This window comes from Cariama cristata, unplaced genomic scaffold (genome assembly GCF_000690535.1).
Source record: "Cariama cristata isolate BGI_N322 unplaced genomic scaffold, ASM69053v1 scaffold3271, whole genome shotgun sequence".
Taxonomy (NCBI): Eukaryota; Metazoa; Chordata; class Aves; order Cariamiformes; family Cariamidae; genus Cariama; species Cariama cristata.
The window spans coordinates 68038-82158 of NW_009600837.1; the positions used below are offsets into that span (position 1 = coordinate 68038).

A 14121-nucleotide genomic window follows, 5' to 3' on the forward strand; every position below is an offset into this window, starting at 1 on the left:
CACCTCTCTTCTCCTCACCTTTACTTTCCTCCATGTTTAACCTCCCATCAGCCCTCCCTCCCAGCTTGTTAAAAGACAGAAATCAACTCCCTTTCTTCTTCTCCTCACCAATACCTGAGGTTACCCCACGGTGAATCCGCTGCAAGTACCGAGTTTCTCTCCTCAAGATCACCGTCGGAAAGGGAAGTCTCTGGCCTCCCTCGTCCATCCCCTTCGGTGGTGGCTCCTTTACATCAAGAATATAAACACGTGCTCTGGAGATAAGATCGCACATGGATCAGAGAGCTCCTTGTTCCCAGGAAAGAACCTTTATCGAGTGTCTGCAGTTTTATCTTTAATGGATCATTTTACAGAACAATAGATGATGGAATTCAGTACCTTTAACCAGCAGTGTCAACGATTTCAAATAATGACATTTTTATTGAAATACACACAGGGAGAAAGATAAACACAGAGGCTGGGGAGTATCTGCTCAAAAAGCCATAATAAGGAGTAAATAGGTAATGACAGAACAAGATTACAACCACAAAACACACCAAATCAACCATCTTCTAAAGCTTCAGAAAAAAAAATGAGCTCTGCAGACGGCTGCTCAAATACAATCCTTTGGGAACCAGCACAGGAAGAAAATTAGGACAAAACCCGCTCAGAGAGGGCCTGGGTAGCAGTACGCATTCTCAGCACTTACACTCGACAAGATCTCTTTTCCTGGCACGTAGCTGCCTAATTACAAACCCCCTTGCCAAGCACAATACGAAGAAATGGCAAGCAATTTTGCTGCTACCAGAACAGTAAGCAAGATGAGAAACTTCCTCCTTCCTTTAAAAAACTGAAGTTTGTGCAATTGCAAACTCTCCATTTGTTTTCCAGTAATGATGAGCAGAATATCTCAGGTGACTCTGCAGTTGGGATCAAACCCTTATCAATTGACTGTTGGAAGATTAGAGTCAAACCTAACTTGTGCCAATCGCACACTGCTAAAGGACACTTTAACCCTTAAAGTTGACATGAGCCAGAAACAGAATTAAAGAGGCATTATTTTCAAGAAGTGACATTAGACAGTAGCTTTTTAAAATTCTGATTTGAGACTAATATGAATTTTCAAGAGGTACATCTGAACTCGTAACTACACGATTTCCCCAAAACAACTGAGCAACTGGCTACTTGCACGGTGTTTCACTAACCCAGAACTCAATGAATACAAAAAGGAGATTTTTCCAGAACTCAAATGCAATTTTTAAATACTATTTTAAAACAGAGAGTTTAATATGAACAGCCATCTGCTCTTGGAAAGAATATCAACGTACCAGTCCAGTTAGCTTCATAGCAACAAATGCCAGGCAAAAAGCACAAAATTACAAATCACATTGGAGTGACTCTTCCACATGTACAAAATAAACCCATAGTCTGCTTGTGCATGCAGTGAATGAGCAATACGAAGGAGGTATTTGACTAAGAAAAGGTGTTTGGGGAAAAACATTATGAAACCATTTATTCATTCAGTTCGGCCAAGATGATAATTGGTATACAATTCAACAGAGATGAATGACTACAATATTCATCCCCCTGCCGTTCTCCGTTATTTGTTTTGAAGAACTTGTTCACATCAGATTTATTTCCCAAAACTGGCAATCAGATTGTTAATTACTGGTTGCTTTTTGTAGTGGATACTGTACAAATATAAAGAAAAATCAAAGATTATGCTTCAAAGACCTTATTAAAAAAAAAAAAAACAACACACCTCATTGCAACTCAAAAAACAAGGAGAAAAAAGGTAACCAGGGGAGATCACAGATATTCCCATCTTGTACCAACTGGCCTGGGAGAGCTGCCTCCTTCACTGGGCACAGGCACACGTACACTCCTGCTCACTGCTTTTGGAAAAAAATACGGATAATCGCCTACAGCAGAACAAAAGAAATCTGCTCACGAGTAATCAAAGATATTTTTGGATTAGGAAACCCCTTGTGCTAGAGGTGCAACACCTCTACACACACATTCTTTTTCTTTTTTGAGGAAAAAAAACCCATTCCAAAGGTTTAATGCTCCTCATCCATCAAGCTGCATGGTTTCAAACTACAGCTACTACTTTGAAGCTAGCGCCTATGTTCTTGTCAGCATCAAAGCTAGAAGTGTAACAGCTAAGATTTGATAAAGATCAGTGACACAGTTTGTAAAGTTCCCTTTGTTTCTTCTACTTGATCCCCTTCGTCACGTTGATTGGCCAGTCAGAAACGAAGTGGATAGAAACCCAGCACATCTATTACTTAGAACATTAACTAGTTAACAATTGCACAGCACTCAGAGGAGGGAGAGTGCCATTTAAGTACTGTCATTACTATAGGCTTCCGTTATTTTTAACTACACTTGAACTGCACTTGGCATCGCCCAATGTCAATTTTTCTCTGCTGAGTAAAGAAAAAAATCCCCGCTGATTTCTGCCAACGTGTTAACAAAATGTGAATAAAGACAAAGCTCTGCAGTACCACTGTTGGTTCCTTCTGGTCTTTCCAACCCCTGCTTTCAGCGCCATGCCAAGCCAGAACTTGCAAGCTCATTCTCCCACAGGGCCCAAGTCAGATCAGGCTGAGAGAGTTCTATGAAGCATGGAAGCACATCTCCCTCCCATCTTGTCTCAGTGGCAGAGTGCACTGTTCAAAAGCCTCGGTTATTAAAACCAATCTGTGATCCTGTCAGACTTCCATAGATCTTCATTTCAAATCAGGCCTGAGCTTTGAGCAGACACTTTCAAAAATGCAAGAATGAGTTGCAGCAAGAGCCTTCTTGGATCAAAGACACGCTTCTCTCAATCCAGACTGGGACTACTGAGCTGTGATGAATTATTAGTGCTGGTGGAAACAGCAGTACATGCATTAAACACTGTGTCAGTGGAGTAGGAGCCCACTTGAAGACACTGCTGTAAAAACAAGGATGCGATCACACATCGGCATTGCCACCGTCCAAGTTATCGGAATGTACGAAGACCAACCAGAAATCAGAAGGATCTCCACTTTGCTAGGTTAGGTACAACAACCCACAAATGAACCCCAACCTCTAAGTTTATAATCTCAACAGACTAACTACACAGGCCCAGTAAAGAGGGACACACAATGCACAGACTGAAAACTAAAATGGCAGCAGAGTACATACTAATACCATGCCTTCTGCAGCGGATTTAGGCAAGAATAAGAAACAGAAAGAGAAGAGGACTCTGTGGGGGGAAGCACATACAGAGCACAGATCTGCGTGAAAGGAGGATGGGGAACGAATGGGTACGAGCAGACAGCTGGCTGGCTGAGGTAATTTCATTTGTTCTCTTACAGAGCAACAGTCCCTCCTCGGACAAGCTCTGTAGTTGATCCCATCAGTCCAAGACTCTGGCTTGATCTTCACAGCATTTTCTCTCAAAGTTAGATGCGGGTGAATGAAGAAAGGCAACACGCGAGTCCTACCTCCCCAGAACGCCATGCCCCCTCTGCATTGGAAAAGTTATCTTTTACCAATCTTGTCTACAACAGCATAATAAAACACAACAAAAATCTAAGGGTATTAAAAAGAAAAATCTCCGCTATTCCAATCGCAGGCACCTGATTGGGAAGATAATCCCCATAACACAAGTCAGAGCTCATTCAGTCTCTGTACAATATGCCGATCCCCTGGATTTTTAAAGCAGACGATCAGCTAGCACTGTTCCCTCTCTAATGAGACTGACATCATCCTTCACCCACAGCACCACCTCCAGGGCAACCAGCACCCCTCAGACCTGAGGGGAGCCTGGAGGAAGGCTTCTTTGAATATTAGTAGGACAGTGGGGTTTGTATTGATTAACTAATGACTGCGGTATATGAAGCCTGAAAGGCTGTATTAATAACTCGGTGCTGCGCTGCTCTCATTTATCAGTGAATTACAGGGGGATGCAACTCTGCATCTCAATATATCACTCCTTTCATGAATCGGAGCAAATCAACATGCACACAGGCTCTCAATGCAGAAAGTCTGTTCAAAAGCAGCTTTCACCTAACAGTTTTGGAAGAGGTAGGAGAGTGAAAAGCTGTTCTGCCTGACCCTACTTTATCTCGCTTTCCTTTTATTTCTTTTAATGAATATCACTGTTCCTTCCTCTATCCCTTTTATCAACAGAAAAGGGGCTTGCTTTGCCAGATCTGCCTGAGAGCAAATGGTGTTGCAGTTAATCTATAAATCAACCATCACCATAAATTCTACTCTTTCTCCATCCAAAACTGCAGAGCTGTAAAACAGATTACATGGGATAGCAGAGGCAGGAAGGAAATTTGTGAGCTGCAAGGAGCCCATCAGGGCCAAATAGCCTTCCCCTGCCCCTCCTTTCTCCCCCACTCCACCCCAACAAGCCTATAAATCTCTACTGTCGGGAGCAGAACACACGAACAGCAAATGGGCGCACACACTTAAGAGCAAGGCAACCTCACACACTTCGCATGGAAGGCTGATGCAGACCTTGGGGATCGACGGAGGAAAGGCTGTAGAATCTTCTTCTGAATTCCCTAACACCAAGACCTAGGAAAAGTAAAACTCAGGGGGAAAAAAATAATTCTCTGCATGGAGCAAAACGAAAAGTCATAGTGTAACAAAACCAAAGACCTCAGCTCCCTCAAGGGCAAAACACATATGTGATCCCAGCTAATCTAGCTTTAAGAAACTCACACGATCTCCAGGGTGCAAGGGTTACTGAGATCCCAATAATCAAGACTTATAATCACATCTGATCAACTCAGCAATTCAACCACCTTGTGCAATGGCCCCCTAAGGGAACGTAATAGAAAGCAATAAATGATGCAAGGGACAAGTGCCCTTCCCCCCTGCTGCCATACAATTCAGTATCAAACATTAAACCCAGCTGCTTTAAACGAGATTACATCAAGCTTGCGACAAACTGCAACATATGTGAGAGTGTGTTAAAGCAGAGGGATGGTGCAGAATACCACACGGGGGAAAGGGGGATAAGGACCCAGCATCCTGCGCTGAAAATGAAGAAAGGGAGACGCTGGAAGAGTTAAGCTCCATGACTGTATTAGGTCATGTTCTTACTCCAAGACAGTTTTCCAGGGATTAACGTTTTCTGTCCTGCAGGGAGGACAGGACAAGAGTTCCGACAAAGACAGCTGCAATGCTCCCTAAGACAACAATGAAAAATAAAATCATCAGTGAGATCCCGAGCACTTGCATATCTGCAGCTGCTTTAGTATATGCTTTTAGCCAAGAATAAAGCGGGCTGCTTTTACAATCCTCTCCCAGGGGAACAATCATGTCTTGCTTTAACTCTCCTCATCATAACGCTGTTCGAAAATGTGAGGTTTCCCTATTGATGGCGGTATCAGTAACAGAAACTACAAGTATATTAAAGTGGAGATGTTACAAGCAAGTCCTCCCATGGACTTGTTCTCCTTGATTCCTACAGACAGACCTACCCTACACCGGGAACCTCGCTGGACACCTGGAGGAAAGCAAGCAGAAATTCCAAAATACTTTAATCAACAAAGTTTTCAGGTAACTCTATGTACTTTCAAGTAAGTAGTCTTAAGACTCTTACAAGGCAGAACTCCAGAAGTGTTTTTTAAAATGTAATTAATCACTGCTTTCAACAATCACTGCTTTCAACTAATCATACTATTTTAAAATTCCTTTGGTAATTTGTCCTTAATGCCACATAAACTGCTGTTCTGGCATAAAGTGTACTTTGTGATATCAAAGCCAAATAGATTAGGCATGATCCACTTTCAGCAAGGGAATCTTTTGGAGAGGAGACCATATAACTTAAAAGCTAAAGCTGGCTCTCTATTTTAATTAAAGGAGATTAAACATCCATCATGATAAGGAAATAGGGACATTTTATAACATCAATTACCATCCTCGGTGTCACTCTGGTTTACCACCTGCACTTTCTGAGAGAAAGAATACAGTATAACATCCCATTAGAACATGCACAAGGTATATTAAATATTGTTGCTATACAGCAAGATCAGTCACAAAATATCTGAGAAAAATAACCTTATTATCCAGTCAGGTGTTACAGTGTTGACAAAACAAGATACAGACATTACACCTCCAAAGTGTATCCATCAAATTCACATTACTGAGATGTAAAGCTTCCTTCGGCACTTCCCTACCACAGGAAGCCCTCAAGGTAGGCATTGCACATTTTTATAGAGATGAAATGAAGTGCTGGTGGAGTATCTCAGTGTTTAAAAATATGCTTTTGAAATTGAAAGGGCTGAGATGCATACGTTCCTCAAAAGAATGCCGTAATAACCATGAAGTATTAGGCTTGGCATTCGGTTTTGTTGCTTCTGTCATTATAAAAAAAAAAAAAAATCAGTCTCCTGTTAGCATCGTTTGACAATATGCTCTATTTTAGATCCTAGTATATGAACCTGTAAGGTAACTATACATAATATGTGTAATTGATACAGTAAAAACTCCTACCACAAGAGGTTTAACATAGGGCTGCAGAATGAAACACATTCAAACTTTTGAAAAAACTGAAGACGGACTATGAGAAGGCTGTAATTAAACCAATGACAGGGGGACACTTTATTGTAATTTGAGAAACAAGCAAGGAAGAGACTCAATCTGGCAGCTCCCGGCCCGAGAAGCTTAACATGAAGTTACACAACAGCCCCCAGTTCCTGGTGCATTCGACAGAAAATGCCCACACCTTCCATTCTACCTCTTCAGCCTGTCAGACTGATTTTCCAGTTAAAAACAACAACAGCGCGACTACAATGAGGACCAGATGCATACGCCTGAGAAACGGCACATCAGAAAAGATGATCATCTTCGATACCAGGCAAGTATAGCCCGAAAGGAGAAGTATGGAAATCTTTGCAGCAGCAATCATTACGGCTAAAGACACGTAACAGTGCTCATTCTTCTTGGTACAACAAGACAGAATTTAAGAAACAAATGCATTGCACTCTACAGGCATAGGTAAGTCATTTAATGAGACTGGAAAAAAGCTGTCTTCCATTAACCCCTTTCCTTTCGCTCGTCACTGGACGACCCTTTACTGCTCAAGTTCCTCACTTAGTGCTGAACAATTTTTTAACCCACATCATCCCCAGTGACACAACTCACAGTGCTGCAGCCTGTTCTACTCTGCTTATGGGAAGAAACAGCACAAGAAAGTGTTGGCAGCAGGACTTCTCTGCAGTGACAGAGACACACATTAATCAAGGAACTGAATGACCAAGCAGATGCTCATTAGCTGTACAAAGAAGCCCCCTTCAGTTGCTGAGCCATACACATTTATTTTAACTGTAATCCCAACAGTCCCCAAAGCACCTGTTTTGTAAGAGGTATAACCCAAAATTCCAAAGACGGAAATGAAAGACACATACGAAAAAAATACCTCAGTAACTATCCTCCCTAACCCATGAGACAGATTCCTTTTCCAGCTTATCTTTGTCCACTGAGGTGGCTTCTCATGGTCCAAACACATCATCCAGACCTCCCTGAGGAGGTACTTCACCTCTTCCACAGCAAATAAACAGAGATTTCTTGTAGAACGCACTTGAACAAGGCCTGGGGGGCAACCTCAATTGGCTCGATTCCTTTCTCGCCTTGCCTTCCTAAGGAAACAGAGCTGGTGGCTCCTCACCACTCCTACACGCTACCCGGCAAAGCAGGGCTTTGCTTGCACAGCCTGGATTAAAGTAGCCTAAGATAATTTACGAGAGACACGAAGAAAGAGTTACGGTTTTTAACAGACAATTTTGAAGCAGAATACTACCAATATACAGAGTCCTTGGTTTCGCTGTATAAATATCTCTGACAGCCAAACAATAACTCTGCCTTTTATTTTAGAGCTCAACCCCAAACCGGTAGACTTCGTAACTCTCCACACTCCTGCTACTCCCCGAGGTGCTCCTAAGATGATCACTGTCAGAGTCAGAGAGTCTATAAAAAGGATGAAGGAAGCTGGGAAATTTCCACAGAGGCGGTGCCAGGAAAACAGAACTAACGTTTCAGCCACCTTTGAGTAAATCCAGGCTGCGCCACTGGAATTTCATCACTGCAGTCCAAGAGCTCCCCCAGCTGAGCTCTGGGATGAGCACACTCACAACCAGAGGATGGGTGACGTACTCGGAAAGTTCGAGGTCTGCTCAAAGGGGTATTCAGATCGACTCCTCAGAAGCCAATGCTTGTTCACAGAAGAACTTATTAACAGACGCTGTCAGAGCGAAGAACAAGGAAGAAATAACTTGGGCAAGTGGCATACTCTTGCCTTATGCTTAAGGGAACAGCAGGGAGGTCTGCCAAACCAGCAGTGGCATCCTGTCACAACACATCTAGTTTTGTGTTACACACTGTCATCTATACAAGAAAACTCCACTGAATGGGAAAATGTTTTGCCCAAAACATGGCCTGCCCTCAAAATCCTCATTTTCCTCCAGCTGGGTAAGGTTTATAGAACTAGTTACTATAAAAGAACTATACAAACATGGAATGGCCGGTGGATGAAAATCCTCTCCTTTTTAAGTGGGGTAAAAGTATCTTTTTTTAAAGGAAAAAATAAAGAAACAACCAACGAAAATCCAGCCAGCTGCAGAGCAGGTTTCTGCTTTGATCTTTAACCAGCAACACCTGAGCTCCTTTACAAGAAGATTTTATGATTTCTCTTCTCTATTCCAAGTATAAGCAGTAGTGACTGAACTCTTCAACAACTGAAACCCCTCTTAGGAGAACGATAGGTGTTCCCCAGCATCTCCCCCAAATCCATAGAAGACTAGACAGAAATAAATGCTACCAAGAACTTCTAAGATTCAGTACTTGCCAGATACAGTTTTCTATCTACAGTTTCCACTTCTTTCCAATTCTTAACCTCTTCACACAAACATGCTACGCAAAGGTGTTTTGGGTTTTACTGTTTGGAGGTTTGTTTTGTTTGTTTCTCTACTATGCAACCTGTATTTCCCACAGAAACAACAGCAAACATAAGGATGTAAGGAAAAAACACTGTTTAGCAAAGATGAGGCAAAGCTTCCTGCAATGAGTTTATCATCCTTATGATATAAACAGTACGTGGACATCTACATACTGTAGTTACAATACTCAAAAAAACCCAACCAAAACCCAACCCCAAAACCCCACCCACCCCACCAAATCCAACCATTAAAAAAAAAACCAAAACCAAAACACTAAAAAACCAAACCAAACCAAACAACAAAAAAACCCAACAGCATGAAGTTCCTAAGATGCATGCAAAAAGAAAAACAGTTTAGGTCAGACTACAATACTTCACGTATACTCCATTTAGCATCTGTTCTCTAACTTACGCTCACAGAGTTTGTGGAACAGCCATTATTTTCATGCTGTAACCAGTTTCTCTTTTCAAGGTAATCTGTTCTTACTCCTACTTTTTGAAAGTGATAAGCCTATATCCTGGGCTCAGAACAAAAAGCAAGCAAATCATTGATGAGGCAGAACTGATTAACACACAGGTATGAAAGGAGCGGTCAGAGCCAGCCACGATGGCATCACCCGAACACAAACCTCAGCTCAGTTGCTCCCACAGCCATCAGAGCAGCCAACTCTCGTGTGCTGCCGTGCTGAAACCACCACACACACTACAGACAATGCTGGTTTTGCTGGTGGTCACTGGGCTGTGGGCAAAGGAGAGCGTGTGCTTCTGCTGTACTGGTGGCACCACCTACTGGGGATGGGGACCGAATAAAAGCGGTTCGGAATGAACGGCTTCTGAAGATGCAGGAAAAAACTGACAGTATCTAAAATGAGAATGTTGTCTCATTTCATTCATAATCCACAGATACGTTTCTTGAGATCAAGCTTGTTTAACTGATGTTATTGTAAGAGATTTTGCAAAATCCTTGTGCATCTGCCTGAAAGAGGGAGACTAAGCATCAGGTATGCTGGGGAAACAGATTTTCTGACACGTTGGAAAGATTTTTAAAATTCACATCAAGACTATAGCTGAACGTTACAGATACAGCCCCTCCTTCCGCTCCTTTTCAAGACTGTAAAAGAACACTATATCCATTCATTACAGCCTCTTTGCTCTTGGTAGCTTTTATATGCCCAGAGGCACTAACAGCCTGGAGCTACTGGGTGTCACTGGGGACTCATATTGCAGAGAGATGGGAGGAACTTGTCTGCCCCTGCCAGGGCACAATGACGGCAGCTTTACAGTGACATTTAAGATCTAATTTGCACGCAAATGTCAATATTTATTAGTCACATCAAGATCTTCAGCAAAGCTCTTCTGGGTTGCTAAGTCTGTGTGGCTAATATTTTTAAATAGGAGGCTTGAGAAAGAAGAATGCCAGTTCTTGGTAACTTATTCCAGATTTCCTGGTTTCTTAATTTCATCCTTATCTACTGATTATTTTTGTGGAAAGTTATGTCCAACTAGTCTATGCATCAACAGTGTTGAAAAATGCTTACCAATATTCTAAGAACTGACCATGACAAAGTAACACTTTCACTTACCTTGTCCCTGGAGTTATATGTATATTTACATATTTAAATAATGGAAATTTTAAAGTAACAGATGTTTCCTGCCTACCGCACAATGCAAAAACAACAGTCTTTCACTATTAAAGCGCACCTGAAGCATCCACAAATTCCCATCACCATTTGCTCTCCCACATCAGAGGGAATGCTCTGCTGGGCATAAGTTTTCAAAAATCCCCAAGTGTTGAAATCTGTTTTTAATCATGATGTCAATAAGTCTCCGTAATTCTGCTACTTTTCTAGAAAAGTCAGGAATTAGGCCTCTGAGCAAGTCAGCATGAAAGAAAGTAAAATTGCTTTCAGATGTAGATTAGGACAGGAGAAAACAAATGGGAAGTGAGAGACTAGGTAAGCCTGATGGAATTAGGTAGACCTGAAGAAAAGGATATTGCAGTGGTCTCTACGCAGAGGGCAAAGGCACGTAACCACCATCTATTAGTACTCTATCACTTACCAGGATTTTGGCTCTCCAAAATGCAAGTAGTTGATACTGTAGAGATCCATGTCCTCTGTATGCCAAGCAAATGTTGTCTTCCACATCCCAAAGTAGAGGTAGGGAGTGTTTACACCTTCTATGATAATGCCACACTCATGTTCCACCATGTCCAAGAGGGTGTTCAGATTGCCAATATTCCATTCTTCCACATCCTGTAATTCAAAAGAAATGTTTTGTACTGGAACATATCAGGACTTGCTATAGCAGAACAGTAGCCCACAGCTTCCTTTCAATGCCTTAAAATGTGGATATCCTAGTGTTATCGGCATTAATTTAACTCCACCTGCTTCCAGACAGCTTACTTTTAATGTTCGTCAGTAACCACGAAAAGCATGTATTATTACTACTTTGTGGCAAAGGGATTGATTGCTAGCTTCTCACTAAATGAGTTCTCTGAAGAGGCACTTGTTCTGTGTGATACCCTACCATTAAGTAACTGTTGTACGGATAAACACAAGATAAATTCTCTCAATGACATATTCCATCCAGATGTTCTTCACCTGATGAACATGTATCACCTGACGAGCAACACTAGCCTTCAACAGGCCCAAAGTGGCAGCGGCCTCTACATCAGCTCAGTGCTTCAGATAAAGAATAGGGAAAACAGCCTTGCTGTTATCAATACTCAAACAGAGAGGGCAATAAGAAGTTGTTCTAAATCTGATAGTTGGTTTTCTCTACTTCAACATAGAATAAGGAAGTCACGTAAACTGGTACAAATCTTTAACCTTGAGATTGCCTGAAGAGTAATACAATCTTCAAAAGGAAACTACCAGTCTCCTTCACACTCCTCCTGCCCAGTGTACTTAGTACGCATGCAAGTAACCGATAAGATATGTGAGCAATCCCAGGTTCATGCCACTTGCTGAAGTTAACTGCAAGACAGTGAAACTCAAGCTGCTTAAGCTTGAAAAACTTTCTAAATGAACCTGAAAAAACCAACAGGGGCAGGGGATGAAAGGGCTGAAGAAAGGAAGCGGCTGAAAAGCGAGATGAGAAGTGAGATGATGTAGAGGGAAAATGTTTTTCATGACTCTCACACCTCAACGCTTGCAGCAGTGTCAGTAATTGGGCAATAGGAAATGTTCTTTAGGTGTGACTGGTAATTGAATTATTTAATCTCTGCTTATAGGAACTTGAAGGAAACACAATGTATATTCAGTGGATTGCAGAAGCTACTTCTCCTAAAGTTTCCGTTTCTGCCTGGTTATGTCACCTTCCCTGATTACACCACGGACAAGAATGTGATTCTCTCATCAAAGCACCAAATACTATGGATAACTTTGATGTCCATGGCTGTGAAGACCTCAGGTATCTATGTTTCTTCCAATTAATTCCATATTAAATCATATTGATAATAAAAAGACACTTTTACATTAACATTCAGTTCATACTGCAATCAGACAACACTCCAAAAAAGGGCCACTTTCCACTTAAAAGAAAACTACAGAGGAAGGGTACTGCTTTAAATTATGTCCCTGAAGAGAGTAAGATAAGCAACCTTTATTCATTTACAGCAGAAGAAACTAAATAGTATTACTTTAAGCATAGGACGCAAATTTCACCAAAGAAAAGCTTAAACAATTTGAATTGTAAAATAATTTAACACACAGGTGCATTGTATCCTAATATAGCTGCCTACAAAGAAAAAATCCAAATGCAAATATTTTCATTGTTAAGAATCAAAAAAAGTATTTTTGATGAAGCACCCAATTGCTTGAAATGCTGCTTTTTTTCTCGCTCTCTAAGGTGCTTCAGCAGAAATCTCTATTTTGTTCTCTTAAAAAAAAAAAAAAAACCAACCAAACCCTAGCATGGTAGAGATCAGGCTCAGTAGCTTACTTTTAATTTACCTGCATACCATCACATGTATCTGGGCACATCATTATGATCTCAGTCCAGTTTTAACAACCTTTTCTGCGAGCTATATACAATTTTTGGCCACACACTTCATAAGAACTTGTTTAAATCACTTTTTTCCTCATTTTTCTAGTAAAACTAAGCTTTTCACAGCTTCCATTGACTTTATTATCCCAAATAGTGGGATCCGAAGGTGGGAAGTTTAGTCACATTTTTGTAATGGGAGAAAAACAAAGACATTATTTACCTTTTTTTTTTAAGGTTGCTAAATCAAATAAATTCTGAATTACTGTTCCTTAATAAGAAAAGAGCAATAAGGAAGTCAGTGTCTCCCTATTTAAAATAAATAAAAGCGGAGCATTTGACTTACGGCATCATACAGCGAGCCACTGATATCAGCCCCATAAATTGGTGACACAAATGTGAGATTCTTCCAGTACTTGCGCTCCAAGTCTTCAAAATCTTGATGGCGTGGAGTACAATACCTGGTAAGAATATGGAAAAGATAAGGATGTAAGAACTCCTAAGGAACAATCATCACAGACAGATAAACAACTGAAAAGAAGCATGCATTTCAAAGCAGGCACACTCAGGAGGTTACTGAAGGTGCATTTCATTTTTCATTCTACTCAGATTCATACAATTTACTGCCTTTTAAACCTTTCTACAAAACCGCTTAGTGCACACTGACAAACAGGATGTGCACTTAATGTAAAGCATCAGATCCCCACCCTAAGGATGCATGGGACGAAGTTATTACACAGGGAGCTGAAGGCACGTAAAGCACTCACGTATATGCTGCATTAGCAATATTTCAAAGTTGACTGCATAATGTCAGTATTGCTAGAGTTAAAACCCAAGGTACTCCAGAGCTCTGGGAAAGTGAGTCTGGAAAAAGGATGCGACTGCAGCTTGTATCAGTCAGATTGTCCCAGCTAACGGAAGTGCTCTGCGAAGTTCCCAGTCACTTCGGAAGACGCTCACGTTATTCATATTAGCTCAGGCACTCCAAGATACTTGTATTTCTACCTCAGCAATGGAACACACTTTCCAGAGCAACCATTAATACACCGAGAGCTCTTCTTTGAGTCTTAAGCCATTCTTTTCAGGCAGATTCTTAGCCAAATACTGACTTTGAAGAATTTGTCTATGAAAACTTGCTTGAGATTCTGGATGGAAAAAGCAGTTTCCTCCAATGCTTCCCATTTAACAAGGCTGCATTTTCTTTCCAGCTTGTTTGTAGAAAGAAAGGTTTT

The 14121-nt window shown here is 41.2% G+C and overlaps 1 protein-coding gene across 1 annotated transcript in view; it reads right to left on the reverse strand.

Moving 5' to 3' along the window:
• The window catches only part of KDM4B (lysine (K)-specific demethylase 4B), a 76910-nt gene that overhangs the window by 60234 nt on the left and 2555 nt on the right, over positions 1-14121 (reverse strand). The window contains exons 3-4 of the mRNA XM_009710167.1: positions 13236-13350; positions 10964-11157 (exon numbers count right to left, since the gene is read on the reverse strand). Of these exons, the coding sequence (XP_009708469.1) occupies positions 10964-11157; positions 13236-13350 (309 nt within the window). The remainder of the gene's footprint in view (positions 1-10963; positions 11158-13235; positions 13351-14121) is intronic.